At 44.0% G+C, this 21926-nt stretch overlaps 1 protein-coding gene across 1 annotated transcript in view; it reads left to right on the top strand.

Annotated features, from left to right (window-relative positions):
* AMPH (amphiphysin) overlaps nucleotides 1–21926 on the top strand; it is a 138194-nt gene that overhangs the window by 41301 nt on the left and 74967 nt on the right. The window contains exon 2 of the mRNA XM_054991453.1: nucleotides 14098–14178. Coding sequence (XP_054847428.1) covers nucleotides 14098–14178 — 81 coding nt within the window. The remainder of the gene's footprint in view (nucleotides 1–14097; nucleotides 14179–21926) is intronic.

Here is a 21926-nt window from a genome sequence, read left to right on the forward strand (position 1 = left end):
TAGCAGGTGATTGTTTAAATGGACAGTTAAATCAATCAGAAATCATATAAGCCAGTTAGAAAGAAAAGCTGTGTTTTTATTTAAAGCAACAACAATGCCAACATTTGGTGTGTGTCCAAGTAGTCCTTAGCAACGTTAATGGCTGCTGATCTGTTTGGATCAGCAATATTTTAGCACATGTGCAGTTTTGGGGAAAAAAACCTCAATGCAAACCTGTTTGTCAGGCATTCAAGTCGTGATTGGCTTGTGTCTGAGAGCCAAAGCAGAGATTACTTCTTTCCACAGACTCAATTCATGTTCCCCACAGCCACAGAGCAGTTGCAAGGAATGGCTTCTTTTAAAGAAAAAAGGGCTCCTGCCTCCCCCGCCCCAAGTCAGTGTCCCACATGAAAACAGCATTGGGGGAAGGTTATTTCCTCATTTTTGCTGCTTCACATGCACAAATACATCACCACGTGGAGCAGCAAAAACAGGGAAATAACCCCCTTCCCACATTATTTTCATGCGGAAAAACAGCTTGGGAGGAGGTAGGATCCCTTCCTCCCTTTCTGGTAGCATGTCTGAACCCATTTGGACTCTCCTTTATTTAAAAAGAAAAAAAAGTCATTCCACACAGCTGCTGTGTGGCTTCAGGGAACATGAATTGGGTCTGTGGCAAACGCTTGAAAAAAGTAATGTCTTGGGCAAGGTAAGTTTGACTGTGGAACATGTTTGATGTGAAATTTTTGATATCCCTAGTTCTACCCTTACCTTCTCCTTGAAATGTGATGTCCCGGATGGAGGAATTTTCCAATGTGTCATACCTCACCACCTGGCAAACTGAAATGGTATAGCTCCACACATGGGTTGTTTTCACACGTCTTACGAGCCGTGTAAAACCACACAAAGCTCCTGGATTGACAGCATCTTCCTGGTGCGATTTCCCATCATGAGTTTGGTTTGTGGCGCGACTTGCACCACAAACTGGAATCATAACAGAAAATTGCGCCAGGAAGACGCCATCATGCCGGGAGTTTGGGGCAATTTTGTGCGGCTGGTAAGACGTGTGAAAACGTTCATGGTTAGTTTCTTCCTTAACAAGGACTAGGTTTTTGTCATGAGGTTTTAGACTTTTTCCTGGTTTGAAGTTGAAATGAAATCGGAATAATTTGTAGTTAACTGAAGTTCTTCTGTTTGTTTCTCTCAAACTTATCTTTTATGGTTTACTGAAGAGAAGAGCATGAATGATGAAAGAAGTACAAGTTGTCCTGCCACTATTGATTTCACATTCAGTTAAAGTTTGATGGTGTCGTACAAAATGGATGTGTTTCTCATTGTTCGTTTTGGTGAGAAATAATACTTCTTCGGTTCCCCACCGTCACACCTTGCAGCCCTCTCCAGTTATTGGGTCGGCAGAATTCACAGAAGGAATTGGTGGAGTGGTTCTTTCCTTGCCTTCCCTAAGTAGCCCAAAACTGCCTCGGTGAGATTTGCCGACAAGCAATATGCACCACAGGACGGGGTGCTGCACTGGCAAGTAGGAATGGGGTCCAAGTGCCTCTTTGTCTTCTGCTTGAGATTTGCAGCAGCAGAGAAGGGAAGGAAGTGATTTTACTTTATTCCCTGTTCAATGGCAACCTTAACATTACCTGGAAACTGCTGCTAGCTTCTGTTTTTCTACTCATAGCAAAGACAGTAAATAAAACTGGTTCCTTGAGCTTAGACAGGTACTTACATATGTAATACAGAAGAAGAAGAAAATCACCAAACCCTGTGCAGGCAGAGGAAGGTTAGAGCATGATACACACAGACTCTGCAGGCCCAATGACATCACTTCCAGTTTAAACCAGAAGATACAGCATCTCAGCAGGGCCAATTCTCTAAGAGCCTACATGCCACATGTTCCTGCCTGCCTCTACTCTCTAGAAGAGGATGGTCAGCACTCATGACCCCCACCCTGCTTTTCAGGTAGGGGAGCCAGGCCACCCTACTTTTCACACAGGCTTGCTGCCTCTGGTTATAGAGACTGCATTTCATCACCCATCAATGGATCTGTCTTCTTAGCCATCTGCTCTTACTGCCATCAGTATATCCCCCTGGCAGTGAATTCAACAATTTAATCACTTGTTGAATAAAGAAATACTCCTTTTGTCTATCTGAATGTATTACCCATCAGCGTCATCGGGTGCCTTCAGTTATTTTAGGAGAGAAAAGGTTCTCTTTATTCACTGATGGTACACTAAGCATGATTTTATAAACCTCTATCATGTCTCCTCTTAATCATCTCATAGGAAAGGTGCTTCATCTCCGTAGTCATTTTGACTGCCTTCTTCTATGCTTTCTCCAGCTCTGCAATATCCTTTTTGAGATACAAGAACTACAATTGTGCTCAATATTCTAAACGAGGCCACTCTATAGATCTATATAGGACCTTATAACAACAACATTTGAGTTATATACCGCCCTTCAGGACAACTTAACGCCCACTCAGAGGGGTTTACAAAGTATGTTAATATTATCCTCTCAGCAATCACCCTGTGAGGTGGGTGGGGCTGAGAGAGGTCTGAGAAGCTGTGCCTGACCCAAGGTCACCCAGCTGGCTTCGAGTGGAGGAGTGGGGAATCAAAAATTACAATATTAGCCATTTTATTTTCAGTTCTGTTTGTAATAATCCTCAGCATGGAGACTATCTTTTTCAATGTCACTGCACAGTCAGCATTTTCATCAAACTATCCACTAGTACCCCAAGGTCTTTCCCCCTCTGTCTCTGCCAATTCAGACCCCATCATTGTTGCCCTCTCATTCAGTTTAGAAAGATCTTCCTGGAGCTCTTCTCAGCCCACCTTGGTTTTCACCATCCTGAGTAATTGGATATCATTCATAAACTTGGCCACTGTACTGCTTACCCCCAATTCCAGAGAATGTATGAATAAATTAAATAGCACTGGTTCCAAAGTTAAATGTTTCTGCTTGTATAAGAGAGATGTATATAGGCTATGGAGAATGTTGTAACATTGGCATCCCCCTGACTTTTTAAATACTTCCCCCCTACATACGCTACTGATGACAAGTGTGGTCTGAATTTTGGATAGCAAGCAATCCTTGGACCATCTTCATGGGCCATTAGTCTTTTAATGCTGAAAGAGGTCACAATTGTATGGACATCCTGACTGAGCAGATGGCTTCGCTAAGGCAAGTGTCTTGTCTTATTATCCTGTTAAGAATCTGGAAAGGGGTCAGTTTGGCCGGCAACTGTGTTCCTCCCCCTTCCCATCCTCTGTAGAGCGATCTTGGCTTGCATTTGATCATTTGATATTATCATACTAACTGCTTTGAACCGATTTCTGGCATTAGTTTAATGTCACTCTTGTTGCAGGCTAATGCATATGCCATGCATTAGGGGTTGCGGTGCATGACAAAGGTTTGTTTCTGTAATTTCTCATTCTGTATGAGACTGTTTGTGAAATGACTGTGATAATGTGATTAAGGACAAATAACATGGGAATCAATTCTGACGTATCTACGGCACATCAGAATGCTAAATCTCAAGAAGCTAAGAGAATTTACCCTAAATTTGGGCTGTCATCCGATATTATGTTCTGTGACCCAGATCCTTCTGTGTTAGTGTGATCGGCATGCAAGAAGTTAGGCCGGTTGGTTCTTCATTTCAGAATGCTGTAAAAACTGTCCACTGATAGAACTTCAGCTCTTTTCACATATCTTCTTTTTAATTTGAGTGTTTTTAATGTTTAATGTTTTTTTCTTAGTGCAGTGAAAGAGAATGCATTCTAATGGAGTCTTGGTCCATGAGAATTTACATTCCTAACAGACTTGAGTGGGAGGGCTGCTTGTACAAGAAACGCATCGTTGAGTTTGGTACATCTCAAAACCTCCTTTAAAAAAAACAAGAATTATATTGTTGGTGGATTTTTGAGTAAGATTGGCAGAACTGGTGGGTGTAGGAAGATGTTCCAGACAGCAAATAAAACACTGAACTCAGAGAAAATGTGATTTCACAGAAAGGTGGCAGCCAATTCATAATAATAATTGATAGGGTTCTCTGGATTATGGTTCAGTTCAGACATAAAGTGAAACTATGATTCATTTTAATTAGTGTTTGTTAGTGTAAACCTGGGTTTGGCTAACAGATGGTCACTCAAATCCTAGTTTTTGTAGACAAATGCTAGTTTAATCACTATTGCTGCTAGTATTGTTATGGGGATTGAAATTTTGTTTTTGAAATTCACTTTTTTACTTATAGCCATTGGTTCCTCTTACTCTCTTTCAAAAGAAGAACTTCTCCTTTCTGTTACACCAGTATGCACCCTTTTGTAACTTGAGTGTTTGCAGGGTTTTATTTTAATGTGATACACCACAGAGTGCTCTAGCAGGAGGCCAAGGAAGACACTGTCTGCCTCTGTGCGTCTGCAGAATGAAATGCTGAAATTCCTCTCTTTGAATTTCTCTTTTGATCAAAATGTAATTTATTATTCAAAACAGACTCCTAATAACAGACAGACAGATGAATGTATTGTATGTGGCCATAGGCCTTAACAAGTTAAAAACAAATCACCAGGGCTTTTTTTCAGCAGGAACGCAGTGGAACGGAGTTCCAGCACCTCTTAAAAATGGCCACATGGCTGGTGGCCCCGCCCCCTGCTCCCCAGACAGAGGGGAGTTTAGATTGCCCTCCACGCCGCTCCAGCGGCGTGGAGGGCAATCTAAACTCCCCTCTGTCTGGAGAGCAGGGGGCGGGGCCACCAGCCATGTGACCATTTTCACTGGGGGCAATTTAAACTTTTAAAAACTTCCCCCTTGTTCCAGCTGACCCAAAGTAATGTCATTGTGTGGTCCTGGGACCATGCACGCACTTTGCGCACATGCATGTGGTACCAGGGGCACCACCTCCCACCAAGAGTTGCTCCCTGTGCTGGCAACCCACTGAGTTCCACCACCTCTTTTCCCAGAAAAAAGCCCTGCAAATTACAATTTTAAAATGTTGAAAAACAGACTTTAGATTCCTAAAATGAGGAAAAGAAACAGATTGTTGGATTTCAGGAAGTAATTGGGTAAAGAGGCATGAAGACAATTCCTTTTAACAACTCTAGCTGTAACCAGGGTTTTCTATAGCCAAGGAGTGACCAAGGAAGGCTTCCGGATTAAAGCCACAATTCAGTGAAGATGTCTGCATTCATACATCATGTGGAATAATAGTGAAGACTAATGGTACTAGCCTAAATTAAGTTACATCTGTTTTAAGCCCATTGACTTTAATGCACTCAGAAGTTTGTAACTCTACTCAGGACTGCATTTTCACTTTGGTAAATAGGCAATTTTAAACCATGACTGTAACTCCTGACTTGATGGAGCTTATAAAACCATTGTTAATGAAGAAGCTTGCATTCAAATAGTTGCCCTAACCATAGTTAGAGCCAAACTACAAGAGATGAATTACACAAGGAGGAACATGTGAAGGGAGTCGCAATGTTAGTCGGGGAAGCTGTTTTAAAAGAGATCAGAAGTCTTTGTTAGTTTCCCCTCTCTACAGAGCAGGGAGATTGCTGCTCAGAGGGCTTGTTAATTTCCTCTTTGTCTCCCAAAGGCTCTGTCAGTTTCATCTCCCCTTCTAAGAGGCGAAGAGGAAATAAATAAACATGATCAAGGATCTCCCTGACTCTGTAGAGAGGGGAAATTAACAAAGCCTTCTGATCTCTTTTAAAACTCAGCTTCCCAGCTAACACTGCGACTCCCTTCATGTGCTCCTCCTCGTGTAATTCGTCTCTTGTAGCTTAGCTCTTAGTTTAACTAAACTCTGGTTTCACATTATGTGAGCTCCTGAATGATTAGAAACATTGCACAATGTCCAGGAATGGTGTGCTACTGAACTGACAAGCTAGTTTCCATGCTGGATGGTTTCACATGTTTCTGTAACTTAATGTTTTTAATACTGTTTTCTGGATGCTACTGAATTGGGATGTTTTATTGTTTTGATAGTGTTATTGTACTGATTTTCTGCTGTGGATTTCATTATGTCCTCAGAACCATTTGGTCGAGGGTTAGGGCTTAAATATGTCAACTATAAAAATGTGCAACCGTTCCCCCAGTTAAGTACAGCAATTCCAAATACAGAATTGTTCTGGGAGCAATACTGAAATATATTTCTGGAGTGAAAAGATGGCATCAGTACTAAAGCTTTGGTTAAATGAGGATGTTGAAAGGTTTACTTTCTTGAACCAGGTTTTGTTTAGTGGGGGGCGGGTTGTGGGGGGTGGGAGAGATTTTGCCATTTTGGAAACGATAGCCCAAAGTGCCGAAAGGAAGAGGTAACAGTTCAGATATTGCTCTGTAACAGCTGGGAGTTGTACAAGAGTTCTCTTGTTCTCAACCCTGTTTTGCCTCCCTTTTTCTGAACCTTCAACTTTCTGATTTTTTTCTTCTCTTAGATTAGTGCTCCCAAAGGACCACATGTTCTTGCAGCAGAAGATGTGTTGAATACAAAAGATGCTTAGTAAATACAGAATGTGCTTGTGTTGTCTCTCCCAAAGGACTCAGGTTGATGAATCATAATTGGCTTGTATATAATTTTGCTTTCTGTAATTTTTATTTTATTTTATTAGAATTTTTTTATCATGCCAGGAACTGCTTTAGTGGTATCTTTCCCATCATGTTCAGGCATGGTTCTGTCACCGTGTTTTCCAGAAAAGAAAGGGCCCACACTTTTTGAGAAAAAAGATGATTTCTTTGCTAGCAGTGATCTGTAATTTAGATGCCCCAAACAAACTCTTGCTTGGGGACTTACCCTCTGGGACTAGTGGGAAATCTGGCAAGGAATTAAGAGATCTCATGTAACTAGGGTTACCAGGTGCCCATACCCTTCCAGTGAGAGTGGGGGGATCCAGGAGGTTGAATCTCTCAGGTGCTCCTGACTCTGACGCAATGACATCATTTCTGGGAAGTGATGGTATCATGCTGGCAACAGGCATGCTCCCATGCTTCATGCGGGGCCAGTTCAGCCTGCTTGGGGGCCCAGATTGGCCCCTGCAAAGTGTGGAAGCATGCCTGCTGCCGGGCACAATGATGTCACTTGGAGAAGTGATGTTGTTGTGCCCTGCTGGGAGCGCGCCCACTGTGTGCTTGACCTGGAGGTCCCTTGCCTTCCAGGCCTGTTCCCTGCACCTTTCCCCCCACCGGCCAAGGCTGGGAGTGGGAGATCCCTCACCCCCACCGGAAGAATGGGATCCCTATATGTGGCAGGTGATGAGAAAGACCTTTCTCTTCCTGAAACACTGATGATCCACCGCTGGCCAGAGTAGACAATACTGGGGTAGCTACAAGTGCATTACACTGCTTTTTCTGTTACCACCATGTTTTCAGAAGAACTGGAGAAACCAGCGTATTCTTCATTTAATTATGTGCCACAAGGCTGTGGCATAAAATGGGAAACGAAAGATATTTCTTGCCAGAATGCATTTGACTTTTTAAAGTGGATTTAATTGTGCGTAGCTCTGAACAGAGTTTCTCTCTTTTATATCTGACCACAGCTCCTTGAGGGATACCAGAGACTTCGTTGTCTTTCTCTTACAGGTTTCTCAGTTTATTTGCAGGACTCTGTGGTAAAGATTCCCTAAGCCGTGCATCCAGCTTTTTAGATACTTCTCTCCCCTCTCCCAGTTTATTTCAGTTCCAAAAGGATAGATTCCTTCTTTAATGTAAAACCACAGGCTGAAAAGTATGTATCTTGCTGCTGCTGCTGCTGCTGCTAATAATAATAATAATAATAATAATAAAGTAGCTGCAATGTTGCATTGGATTATTATTATTATTATTATTATTATCAATAATAATAATAATAATAATAAAGTAGATGCAATGTTGCATTGGAATTTATGCAAAAAGTAGCAGCTACAATCCACAAAATATTGATGGGGATATAAGCCCAAGAAAGTTGTTGAAAATGAAAAAGTTAAGATCTTGTGCGGTTTCAAAATCCAAAAAGATAAAAATGTAGAGCATAATACTCTGGATATTATTGTGGTTGAAAGTAAGAAGGTCAAACTGATCGATGTGACAATACCAGGTGACAGTCAAATTGAAGAAAAAGATTGAAAAGGTAACAAAATATCAAAATCTAAGATGTGAAGTTTATCTTCTCAGGGAGAAACCTACAAAGGTTATTCCAGTAGTGATGGAAGCACTAGGTGCAATTCTAAAAGGACTAACTAAACATCTAGGCAATATCAGCATAGACAGAATAACGATTGGACAATCACCATTTGCGGCACTATTTGGAACATGCCACATACTACGGCAATACCTCACTAATTGTTAGATTCCTGGATATAATCCAAATTGATGAAGGACCAAAAAATTCCAGCCCATATGCTAATGCCCAAGTGGTCCTGATCTGAGGAGACTTAAATCTGGAGACTGGAACCACAAACGGACAAGATCTTTCTACGCACCTGAAAAATGCCCCAGTTTTGCAGAAAAATCTGAAATCTAAAAAAAAATACATTGGGGGTTTAAAAGGTCCAAAATGATAAGAGGAATGCCTGTAGCTTTAACCAGATGCCCACAGTGGTTATTACTAGGCAACAGTAACAGTTTAGCCAGTATTTCAGATTTCGTTTCTGTCAGCTGGAGGAAGGGACAGGACCCATTCCAGGGCTGTTTTGGTCTTTGAGGGAGGGCTCATTGGGCCCAGTTCCAGAATCAACCATCAGACAATTTGATACCACATGACTTGCATGGCTCACCCAAGTTTGGCTGCATGCTGCTATTCAACAGCAGCCCCCGTCCCCATAAAAGTAAGTGTAGTGTAGTGAGTAGAGTTTCAGAGTAGGATGTGGGAGACTCAGGTTCAAATCCCCACTCTGTGGTATAAGCTCACTGGATGATTTTGAGTCAGTCACACACACTCAGCCTAATCTACCTCTCAAGGTTGTTGTAAACATAATACAGAATCAAGGAGAATGGTTTAAAATGGGCTTCTCAACACTACACTGGCAAATGCCAGGAAATTTGGAGGTCATGGCTTATGAGAGTGGAATTTGGGGAGGATGTCATGTCACTTTGGGGTGACTTTCTAGGCTTTCTCCCCTAGTCTCTGTGGTCTTGAGCATCACTATATGGAAAGCCATTTTTTCTCCTATTCCACAGTTCCTCTGCGACAGGAAATTGGGGCTGATGTGGCCAAATAAATCCCCACCCCCTGGCTGGCAAAACAGCTTGGAGGTTTCATTTTGGATTGGAAAACAGATAGAGAGAATAGTTAACAGATGGCCGTGATAGTGGGCCATCTGTGGCTGTTTCTTAAGAGCAAATAGCACATCTTGAATTCCTGTCACAGAACTCCCTCCCGTGTAACATTAGTCCTCAGAATTCAGAATTGGTTGTCCTTACAGATTTGAAGTCCTTCAATATTGTACGTTGTTGCCACCCCAGCACACACTGAGAATAAAATCTGTTTAACTTGCTCTCTCATGCAGACCAATTTAGTACTCCTACTTGGAGTCATGCACAGTACCCCTATTGATTGTTTTCTCAGTGACAGCCTGAGTTTGATGGATTCTTAGGGAAGGTTGAACTTGTGCTGTGGTATTATTCTGAGCTTTGCTTCTATGCAGGAAAGACAAGCCAGTGCATGGCTCGACATGCTGATCACTTGAAAGTGGTGCTGCTTGAACTTGTACATATTCAGGGCTTTTTTTGAGCTGGAACATGGTGGAACGGAGTTCCGGAACCTCTTGAAAATGGTCACATGGCTGGTGGCCCCGCCCCCTGATCTCCAGCCAGAGGGGCGTTTAGATTGCCCTCCACGCCGCTCGGTGGCGCGGAGGGCAATCTAAGCTCCCCTCTGTCTGGAGTTCAGGGGGCGGGGCCACCAGCCATGTGACCATTTTCTCCGAGGGCAACCCACTGAGTTCCACCACCTCTTTTCCCAGAAAAAAAGCCCTGTACATATTTAAAAATGAGAGTAATTATAAAGCAGCAGAGGCGGGTGGGGGACCAAACCGAAGGGCAGGTTCACACGGCTTGGTTGTCGTGGCAGTCCTTGCCCTGTGCTTCAGTAGCCCTGGGGCTGTGTTTGCCTTTGTGTGGGGTGATGGTGAGCAAGCAGTGTGGAACATATCTGCACCAACCGAACTTTACCTCACAGAAGGGGTGCCTGCTGACATAGGAAGTTGATGTCTGAAGGGATAAGAAAGTGTATTGCTCCCCATTTCCCTGGCAGTATATTTCCTTGTTTAATGTTTATATGATCCCACTTTGTTTCAGAGGCCAATTTAGGAAATTCAGGTTGCTTGCAAAGGAAAAGGCTAATCTAGGGGGAAGCAGCACCATCGAATATACACTATAAATAAGGATAATAATAGAATCAAGCTCCCTATTTGCCTATATAAACCCATGGAGACAAAGAGAAGGCAGAACTTCCATCTGTAGCTGATACAGGTGTTGGTAGCTGAAAATTGCTTCTAATACTCATTTCCGTCTCCCAGTCTTCAATCCCAGGAAGGAAAGATTTCTGGCTGCTTGCTTTCTCCCATCTTCCAGTTAAGAGTGTCTTTGCTGCATACGTTGGGTCCAGTAGCACTTAAAAGACCAACCGGATTTTCAAGGTATGAGCTTTTGAGAGTCAAAGCTCCCTTCATCAGATACAAGCTTGTGTGTGATGAAGGGAGCTTTGTCTCTTGAAAGCTCATATCCTGGAAATCTAGTTGGTCTTTAAGGTGCAACTGGACGTGAATCTCATGCAGAGAAAGGGGTGTGTGCAATTTTTTTAAAAAGGGGAACTGGAAAGGGAAATTGTGAATTCCTCTCACAAAGGCTTAGTACTCTCATTACTCTCATCTCCAGATAATATGAGGGACACGTGAGATGTGTCCATGCTGCAATCCCCAAGTGTTGACATTGATGTGAGGAGGAGGAGTTACTCACAATGTGATCTGCGCCTCCCTTGAGGTCCAGGGCTTCTAGTGGTGTGAAAAATAACCCGCACCGTAGCTGCTCCCATGTTGCCAAAGCAATGTTGAGTACGGAGCCTTAGAAGGGCTTCAGTTCATTTGTGTGTGTGTGTGTAGAGATCTGAACAACTGCTGTTCGTTAAGCAGACTCGTTAATGAAGGCACAGCGTGTGCTGACTCATGCAGCCCTTGGCCAGCCTGAAGGGAATCCAAATAACCTTTGATTGTAATGCAAGAGAAAGATGAGAGGTGCACAGAACATGGGCAGATATGGAGGACCGTATTGTTCATCATGTTGACTGCAATGCCTGTTTGGCCCTTATGTTTTTCTTTATTCCACACGGTTTTTCAGATCCACGTTTCCTACAGTTTTAGTTCCTCCTTACTTCAGGTTTTCACTGTATGCTCTATTGCTGTGTTTTCTGTCAACAGCTGTACATTTCTCTGTATTGCCTTTCCTTCTGGCTGCTAAAAATTCTTTCGTGCCACACTATTTCTCTTTTTCCAGTCTGTGTTTTTCCCTGTCTGTATCTTTTCCTCTGTCTCTTAAGTATTCTCTTTCTTCATCTCCATCTTAGGCAGGAGAGGGAGTTTTAGTCCCTCTCAAATGTACCAGGCTGAAGAGCTGAAGGGCTAAAAGAGACGAGACAAAGATCAGCATTTCTGCTGGTCTATAAAATGTGAATTGGAGGTGTGGGCACCTCCTGGTCCATACAGGGGAAGTAGAGGGGTTTTTAACCCTATAACCTCCAGACAGTTTAACTGTTCGAAGCCAGGCCCCCTGCTTTATTATTAGCATTTTAAAGGGGGGGGGACTTCAAAATACTTTCTCATCTTTTAAAATGCTACTCACAGAGCAGAATCTAATGAAACCAAGTTGAGACTGAAAGGCCAGACACCTCCCCTTCTTTCCTTCCACAGCCACATGACAAATTGAGGCTTCACAGGCCTTTGACTTGCATTTTGTAAACAGCTGGAGACACATGATCTGGTTTCGTAAGGGAAACTTAATCTTCCTTCTTTTGTGCTTATGATATAATCTGCAAAAGTGTGCATATGGCTGTGGGAGGTGACTGTGGCCCAGAGTGGCCCAGAGTGACTGTGGCCTATGTCTCCTCTTTTCTATTCCTGTTAACGTTTTGTACTATAAAACATGAAGCCATCATTCTCCTACCCATGTTCCATTTCATTGGCTGCTACTCATATATTGTCATGTCTGCATCCCTGCACCCATGTCATTGTCTTAAGTGTTGCACCATTGCTAATGCTGTGCCTTGATTTCAGATTACAAATGCTTTAATCATTACTTTCATTTCTCTCCCTCTACCAGCCCGAGAACACAGCTGTGTTATCTTTCTTTGAAGTTCACTGAAATGACCTTGCCCTGTCTGAAATGTTGTCGTTTCTCTGTATGCCTTTTTGTCCTGTCCAGCTAAACTCCAGAAGTTCCCAGACTCCTTCCCGCGCAATTCTGTGGTCTATATGGGAGGGGAGGGGGAAATATTTGAGTATTTCGAACTGTATTTTCCTCAAGTCTCTATTCCTATCAAGGAAGCATGTACTGCTTGGATACTTTCTTGCCTCTGAGTAAACCTATGGATATATATATATGGAAAAAACTGGATTTCTGAATAAAATCATTTAACCAAGAGCTTGGACTTCTTGTTGCAATGGTACAGGGACCTGTCTTCCATATCCTGTCATCCATAGCCTGACATATATAGGACAGTTCATTGTAGTCAACCGCTGTGAAAATGTTACAAATGAACGTGAAAAATGAAAAGCTTACGATCATGTCAGGAGGAGGCTACCATGTCCCTAATAACTTCGTCCTAATGCTGTTAGATTTTATGAGGGCATCTGTTTTTCACATATAGTGTGACCAGAGATCAGCCAAGAACTTGGTTGGGTGTGAGAATGATTAGGTGTTTTCAACCTAATAATGAGAATACATTTTTAGCATAGCAAGGTGACAGGTTGTGTGTGTGTGTTCTTTAAAGTATATATTCGTGATTATAGAAAGAAATCTGTCTTTTCTTTTTTTTTGTTAATAATTTTTTTATTGAATGGGTCAATACAATCAAATTAAAATACATGTACAATTCATTTAATTTCCCACAGTTATATTTCCCCACCCCTCCCCTCCCCCTTTTCCATGTTGACTTCCAACAGCACTGCAACCCCCCATTATTATTATCACATTATTTCTATACTATAGTTGTTGTCTCGTTATTGGTAAAGATCTTAACTATATCTTCTTACTTAATATCTTTAAAACCCTTCAAAAGACCATAATTGTCCCTTAACATTCCATCAATTATAGAAAGAAATCTGTCTTAAATGGCACCTGCTTTTACTTTCATTAAATACTGAACAGCTTCCAGGAACTTTTAGAAGTTACTTAATTGTTTAAATCTATAGCCTTCAACCTTGACAGACCAAGAATTGTCATTGAACCCCATCTTGCAATCTAGGGAACCACTTTTGATTTTAACCCATGTGTTCCTGTCTTTCTTCTCCATTATGTTCTACCACTTTGTTCTTTCTCTCTTCTCTCCTCCCTCATCTTCTCTTAATGTAAACAGACCAAAAAAACCCAAGGGAGAGAAAATGGTGTCATTATTACTGTCAAAACTGCGTTTCTAGATAATGATTTCATGCTTCATTAGATGTCAAAGATTTCACCACTACTCCATTACAGTATGTTACATTCCACACCAAATTAGGATCATGTTTATTGCTGTCTTGTATAACGAACCATAAAATGGAGAAGCCTTAATGAAGCTAGGTTTTGTATGGGCCAGCACAGAGGTTTATTGTTGCTCCTAATCTCTCCCACTGTTTGCTAAAATATGGTCTTTGGGATTGCTCTTTGACCCTTACCCCTTCGGCAACTGATTTCAGCCGCCCACACAAGCACATAAAATGGCTATGAGCTTTGAGGGTTTTGATGTGTTGGTTTTCAAACTGGAGAGTCATGGGTGTGAATTAGAGGTCAGTTTTCCATTATGGTGCATACCGCACCTAGAGGATAATGAATTAAAACTGCAAGGCAATGAATATAGGGAGTTAAAGCAAAAATATTGTTCAATTGAGATCATGAATAATTCTGCCCAGGAGTAATTTTTTTTGCCCTCCCTCTTTTCCAATGCAGGTACTTCAGAAGCTAGGAAAAGCTGATGAAACTAAAGACGAACAATTTGAAGAGTATGTTCAAAACTTCAAGAGGCAAGAGGTATGATTTTTTTAATGATCACATATGCAGTTCAGGTACGTTTGTGTGTATTAAATGACAAATAAATTGTAGGGCAGTGAGAATCCTTGAAGAATTTTTAGCATCCACTCTTTTTCCTTTTGAGTCATATTTTCAGACCTGGGCTTTTGTACGAGAGAGTTTCTTTAACGCTGCTTCTTACAATTAAATACATGGAGTCCTCTCATTATACTAGTTATAAGTGGATGTTTCTAAGAAAACAAAATGGGGAGGCAGCATGGTATAGGTTGATTCATCAGATCTCGGAAGATAAGCTGGATCTGTACTTGGATGGCTCTGCAGAGGATGACTTGTCTTGAAAGCCCCTTGCTGGGGTCATCCTAAGTCAGTTGCAACTTGACGGCACATACACATGCACAAAATCAATGAAGATGCGAGCAGTGAAAAAACATCCTTTTGGGCAACCAACCCTCAAATTAGGATACCAAATCACCACCTGGCACTCCTGAAGCTTATAGGGCAGTGCAACAGGTAGACATGGCATTGCAAGAGGCACTGATGTAAAATCTGGATATCAGCTGTGCTCTAGAGACTGTATAGTATGTCATTTCCCCTACCCCCACCTGGTGTTCTCCCACCAGCCCAGACCCAAAGATAGATGGAAGGGACTAACAGGTGGGAGATTGTTCATTTCAGGACAGGCAGCCGTATGAACTGTAGTATGAAAAGACTAAGAATGAAATGTTCTGTATACCTGCTCAAATGGAGCCTGTGAGAAAAAACAAATCTATGAAGGATTCAAGAAAAACAGACAGAAATGATGGTATTAGTACATTGTTCCCTTGCCAACAATGGAAGAAACCGTTTGGCAGAGCCGGATCGACAGGGGGGCAGGGGGGGTAGTCTGCCCCTGGCGCTGCCAAAGAGGGGGCACCGGGCACAGCTGCCAGCCCCGGGAGCGCACTGCCAGCCCCGGGAGCGCGCCTGGGGAAAGGCGAACGGCGCAGGTGGCCTCCCAGCCACCCGCACTGCCTTTTGCCTGCCTTGGGAGGCTGGGAGGCCACCCGCGCTGCAGAGGATTTTTTAAAAAAATAGAAGGCAATAACTGCCGAAAACCAGAGTGACATATAAAATTGGAATAAACTGTAAAAGCTGTGTAGCTTTCCCTGCTAAAAATCTGGCTCTGAGCTGTAAGTTGGATGAGCTATGCATTCTTCGTTGCTTTTCAGATTAGTAAGCAGCCGAGCTCTGATGTCCTTTTTTACTTGAAGTTTCTGCATCTTATATCAGAGCATTCACAGCTCTGTGAAAATATTCTGCCACTTAGGCCTATGAAACTGGCCTTTCCATTTTAAAGATGACTCATTCCAGAATGTGTCACTCCCTTATCGAAGCTGCAGCTTTGCCATAGTCTGGGGGTTCTTTTAACAAACAGAAACCACATCTGGACACAAAAATAGAACCATAATGTACTTGCATCAGAATTTAGAGCAACAAATTTGTGACCTATAATAACCAACATATTTGTAAGTGGTGGTAATAAATGTAGTTAAATGAGGGTTGTATCATATGTCTGTTTGAATTTCCAAAGAAGAAAACTCCCTGTTTAATTAATTTGACACTATAAAAGAGGCTAATGCTGTGTAGGGTATACACTTTTACCCTGCCCTTGCTCCAGTATGCACTGTTCTCTTCTCCATTTTATCACCTCAGCTATCCCATGAGTTAGGTTGAGAGACAATGATGTCCTGAAATTATGCAGTGAGCTTCATGGCTGCATGAGGATTTGTACCTTGAGTCTGCCCAGTGACAATTCAACTCAGCTTTCACACCACTAGCTCTGAGTGTATTAACAGATATTTTTCAGCCTATAAAAATGGGTGGGCTCAGTCGTTTTTAAACCCTCAAAGCTTAGTTGGGGAATATGTTTAGCCTGAGGTAAGTTTTTGTAAAGGGACAGAGTTTGCATAGTCTCTTATAAGTCAAAACATAATATCCTTCTTACCAAATCGGTCCTTTGCGAGCCAGTTTGCTGTAGTGGTTAAGAGCATGGGACTCCGATCTGGAGAACTGGGTGTGATTCCCCGCTCCTCCGTTTGAAGCCAGCTGGGGGACCTTGGGTCAGTCACAGCTTCTCAGAGCTCTATCAGCCCCACCCACCTCACAGGGTGATTGTCGTGAGGATAATAAATATCATACTTTGTAAACCGCTCTGAGTGGGCGTTAAGTTGTCCTGAAGGGCGGTATATAAATTGAATGTTGTTGTTATTATTGTTGTCATTATTATTCATGCTGTTGATAAAACTGTCATTTTTAATAGACAGCTAGTAATTTGTTTACATTTTTGTTGTACACATGCTGGTTCTTGAGAGAGATACCATCATATTTGAAGTGGCTACACACAAAGGGCGCAGTCCTGCTCACAATGCGCACTGAACTGCATGATGAACAATGTGCAGAACAGCCCAAAGGAATTACTGCCTTCATTTGGTCATTGGGTTGTTCATTTCAAGTTTGGGTCATTCTTTCTCTACTCTGGGCACAGTCAGTGCATTGTTTTCCGCACGCTGGAGTTGATAGAGAAGAACGACCATTTTATACGTCTGGAAGGGCCTCAACTAGGAGTGAATGGGCTGCATGCCCACCAGTGGAACAGGCTTCCTTGGGAGGTGGTGGGCTCTCTTTTTGGAGGTTTTTAAGCAGAGGCTATTATTGCCATCTGACAGCAATGCTGATTCTGTTAACCTAGGCAGATCACACGATCAGATCTGTCTGATTCTGATAAGATTGTTACGATGCTTTCAGACAAGGATTCTTTCATTTCATTAAGACTGGCGCTTTTTGCTTTAGCTGCTAGGAAGATTAGAGCAAAGGAATTAGCCATTGACTCAATGTGATTGATCTTAGATGGTTTTATTAGCAGGGTGTTTTATGTGGTTCTGAAGTGTTTGATCACCTGACTATTTGATAATGTATTATTTTGATATTTGAGAGTGTTTTGATATTGTGAAGGCCAGTGGCCATATGCAATAAAACGATTCTACTACTACTGCTATGAGAGGGAGGGCAGGAAGGGTTACATCAGTGCTTAGTTCTCGTGGCCTCTTCTTACGAACCCAGGGTAATGCTGATCGCCACTTTGGGGTCAGGAAGCAATTTCCTCCAGGCCAGTTTGGCCAGGGATCCTGGAGGTGTTTTACTATCTTCTGGCATAGAGCAGGGATCACTGTGTGTGTGGTGGTGGTGGAGGGAGGTAGTTGTAAATTTCCTGCATTGTGCAGGGGGTTGGACTAGATGACCCTGAAGGTACCTTCCAACCCTATGATTCTATTATTATATTGGCCGACCAGCATAAAAATGGTCTGTGATGGTTCTTAGGCAGAACTCTGCTTAGGATTACACTACAAGTGTGGGACAGAGAGGACTTATACTGGCTTCTATAGAGGAGGTGATTCTATTTGCTGTTCTGTGTATGTGGGGACCAAGAATTGCCATTCCTGACCTGGATGGCCCAGGCTAGTCCAGTCTCATCAGATCTTAACAGCTAAGAAAGGATGGCCCTGGTTAGTATTTGGATGGGAGACCACCAAGGAAGTCCAGGGCTGCTAGACAAAGGTAGGCTATGACAAACCACCTCTGAACATCTCTTGCCTTGAAAACCCCAGGAGGGGGTCACCATAAAACAGCTGAGACTTGACAGCACCTAACACACACATACATATATGTGGAAAGTACAACTGCACCTTCATGCATTTACTGTGCTGCTCAGTGGTAAAGCAGCTGAGTTCCTATTATTCCTGCGCTGGAGTGGAGTGGGGAGTGCTGTCAAGTCATAAGTGACTTACGGTGATCCCTGGTGGGGTTTTTATGGCAAGAGACTAACAGAGGTGGTTTGCCATTGCCTGCCTCTATAACCCTGGTCTTTGTTGGAGGTCTCCCATCCAATTACTAACCAAGGCCGACCCAGCTTAGCTTCCATGATCTGATGAGACTGGGCTTGCCTGGGTTATCCAGATCGGGGCATTCCTGCACTACATGGTGGGGAAATAGTCTGTATGAGAGGCAATGCTCTCCAGTTTATTTGGTCAGGTCCACAGTTGGTGCAAACTTTTTGTTAATGCCAGCAGAACTGTGTTGCTTGAAGCCAAGGAAAGATCTGGCTCATAGCCTGCAATCTTTAGTAAGGGAATTAGCAGCGGTATGCTGTAACTTACCAGAGTAATAAGACCCCAAAGGCCTCTTAATAGATGTCAATCAATAGCTTGAGTGACCAGATAGCATGATGAGGAAGCAAAACACGGATATCAGAAAGGTCATAACTCAGCCACTTTGAATCCAGCATTTTGTGGTAGGTTTTTGTCAAGTATGCTGAGGCTCAAGACTTTGGCATGGGTGACATGCGCATTTACTTCTCTTGATCTTTTATCACTTATGACTGCATTGGAAAAGTCTTGTTTGAGCTGACTTCAGGTGATACAAAAGTTCTGTCTGTGATGGCTCGTTCACATAGGACAGCAATGGCGAACCTATGGCACGTGTGCCACAGCTGGCATGCAGAGCCCTCTCTGTGGGCACGCGAGCCAAGTTGCCGATCGCTAGGTCCAGGGCTCATTTGGAGGCAGAACGCCTGCAACGGCGTTCCAGTAGCTCTGAGCAGAGATCACATGGGTTTTGGCCCTGCCCACGTGATGCCATTTCCTCAAGGCTGCCTCCCTGCTGCCCGTCTCTTTAGCAGCAGGAAGTGGAGGCAGCAGCGAGGCTGTTGGGGCTGGCTTTCTAAAGAAGAGTAAAGCTGCTTTGATTTAACTTGCTTTACTTTCAGTCATGTCTCTTGAGTGAGGGAGAGAGAGAGGGAGAGACAGAGAGTGCTTGCAAGCAGGGCTGCTGGTCTAAAGAAGGGCAAACTGCTTTGATTTAACTTGCTTTACTTTCATTCATGGCTCCTGAGAGAGAGAGAGATGTTAATTAGTTGGGACAACTGTATGAGTTGTTTTTTCTTAACTAAAACCTCAGTATTCAGGTTTAATTGCAGTGCTGGCACTTTGAAATAAATAAGTTGGTTTTGTGTTGCAGTTTGGGCACTCGGTGTCAGGGCTTGTCGCTGCCACCACTGGGCGGGGCCCCAGCTGGGCCAGCCCTGATGTCAGAGGGGCACCAGGTATGCTGCAGGACCCTGCTTTGTGGAAGGAGGGGCGGTCTACATCACACCGGCTCCCTCTCAGTCCACTCGCTGGCCTGCTCAACCTGGCCTGCTTACCCTCTGCGTCCTCCAACATCTCCTCCCAGAACTCTCCTCCAAGCCTCCACTCTCACACTGCTCTGCTGTCACTCCACACCATCACTCCTTCCTCATCCCCACCACCTCAGAGCTCTTCCTAGCCACCTTATATAGGGCTTCCTTTCTCTGCCCCGCCCTCCTTCTAGGCTTGTTCCCTCTCCTGACTTGGCACAGCGGTGCCTTCCCTCAGGTGTTTCCCTCCTACCACTAATCCCTTCTTGGCTTCCTTGCCTTGCTGGCAGGGTGTGGTTGAATGCGAGCCATCCCCAGCTGAGGTCTCCTTGGCCTTGCTCACGAGGAGCTGCCCCAGCCAGCTTCTATGCTGCTGAGCATGCCTGGCCTTGCTCACGAGGAGCTGCCCCAGCCAGCTTCTGTGCTGCTGAGCATGCCTGGCCTTGCTCGCGAGGAGCTGCCCCAGCCGGCTTCTGGGCTGTCTGCTCATTGATGCCGGGCAGGGCTGCCCATCTCCTCCCCCAGAATGCCTGTGGCAGCTCCACCTGGAGGGGCCTGGCTCCTGGCACCTCCTGAGCCAGGCTGCTGTGCTCTAGCCAGGGTGTGGCTCTGGGCTGTAGTGGCTGCTTCTCCTCCTTGGAAGGTAAGGGCTCTGTTTGGGCTGTTGCTGGGTCCCTATTCCCCCTGCCTTTGCCCTTTTTCTCTAGCCTGTTTAGCCCCCTCTCTTCCCCCTGGGGGATGGGACTAGCTGACTTCTCCCTGCTCCCTCCAGCCTTCTGAGGCTTTGGCCTTTCGCCCCTTCCCCCTGGAGTAGGCAGGTTCTGGCTCTGTTTGCCAGACAGAGCAGTTGAACTGCTGCCTCCCTCCTGGCTTCCCCCTGCCTCTGCCTGTCAGCAAGTCCGGGGGCTGGGCTGCTGACCCCGGACACTCGGGCTCAAAAAGGTTCACCATCACTGACATATGATATCACAGCCAGTGGGGTATCGGGCATGCATGTGTGAAGCAGTCCATTGAGAATCATGGCTGCTTCCTATTTTATGATCTAATACCAGGGCTTTTTTTGGAGGCAGAACGCCTGCAACGGTGTTCCAGTAGCTCTGAGCAGAGATCACATGGGTTTTGACCCTGCCCACGTGATGCCATTTCCTCAAGGCTGCCTCCCTGCTGCCCGTCTCTTTAGCAGCAGGAAGTGGAGGCAGCAGCGAGGCTGTTGGGGCTGGCTTTCTAAAGAAGAGTAAGCTGCTTTGATTTAACTTGCTTTACTTTCAGTCGTGGCTCTTGAGCGAGAGAGAGAGAGAGAGTGCTTGCAAGCAGGGCTGCTGGTCTAAAGAAGGGCAAACTGCTTTGATTTAACTTGCTTTACTTTCAGTCATGTCTCTTGAGTGAGAGAGAGAGAGAGAGAGAGTGCTTGCAAGCAGGGCTGCTGGTCTAAAGAAGGGCAAACTGCTTTGATTTAACTTGCTTTACTTTCAGTTGGCTCTTGAGTGAGTGAGAGAGAGAGAGCACTTGCAAGCAGGGCTGCTGGTCTAAAGAAGGGCAAACTGCTTTGATTTAACTTGCTTTACTTTCAGTCGTGTCTCTTGAGTGAGGGAGAGAGAGAGGGAGAGACAGAGAGTGCTTGCAAGCAGGGCTGCTGGTCTAAAGAAGGGCAAACTGCTTTGATTTAACTTGCTGTACTTTCATTCATGGCTCCTGAGAGAGAGAGAGAGAGAGAGAGATGTTAAATTAGTTGGGACAACTGTATGAGTTGTTTTTTCTTAACTAAAACCTCAGTATTCATGTTTAATTGCAGTGCTGGCACTTTGAAATAAATAAGTTGGTTTTGTGTTGCAGTTTGGGCACTCGGGCTCAAAAAGGTTCGCCATCACTGACATAGGATATCACAGCCAATGGGGTATCGGGCATGCATGTGTGAAGCAGTCCATTGAGAATCATGGCTGCTTCCTATTTTATGATCTAATACCAGGGCTTTTTTTTTGGGAAAAGAGGTGGTGGAACTCAGTGGTGGAACTCAAGACTGCACAATGATGTCACTTTGGGTCAGCTGGAACAAGGGGAAGTTTTTAAAAGTTTAAACTGCCCTCGGCGAAAATGGTCACATGGCTGGTGGCCCCACCCCCTGATCTCCAGACAGAGGGGGGAGGGCAATCTCAACTCCCCTCTGTCTGGAGATCAGGGGGCAGGGCCACCGGCCATGTGACCATTTTTAAGAGGTGCTGGAACTCCGTTCCACCACGTTCCCGTTGAAAAAAAGCCCTGTCTAATACTACCAGTTGTACACATGTGTGAGGCATAAACTGCCATATCTGAAGAGACTACGCTCATCTGTTTCATTGCCAGGAAGATGCATTTGGATGTGGTTTCCTGATGCATGCACGCATGGTGAAATTACAGTTTGACTCAATGGGATACTGAACCATTGATATTGATGTTGAACCATTATAACCCTCAGATGTCTGCAAGAATGTGGGATCCTATTTCATTTTTAAATGGTCTAGTTTTTATTACTAAAATCTTTATGGCCTGCTGATATACTTTA

Source organism: Eublepharis macularius, chromosome 11, assembly GCF_028583425.1.
Source record: "Eublepharis macularius isolate TG4126 chromosome 11, MPM_Emac_v1.0, whole genome shotgun sequence".
Taxonomy (NCBI): Eukaryota; Metazoa; Chordata; class Lepidosauria; order Squamata; family Eublepharidae; genus Eublepharis; species Eublepharis macularius.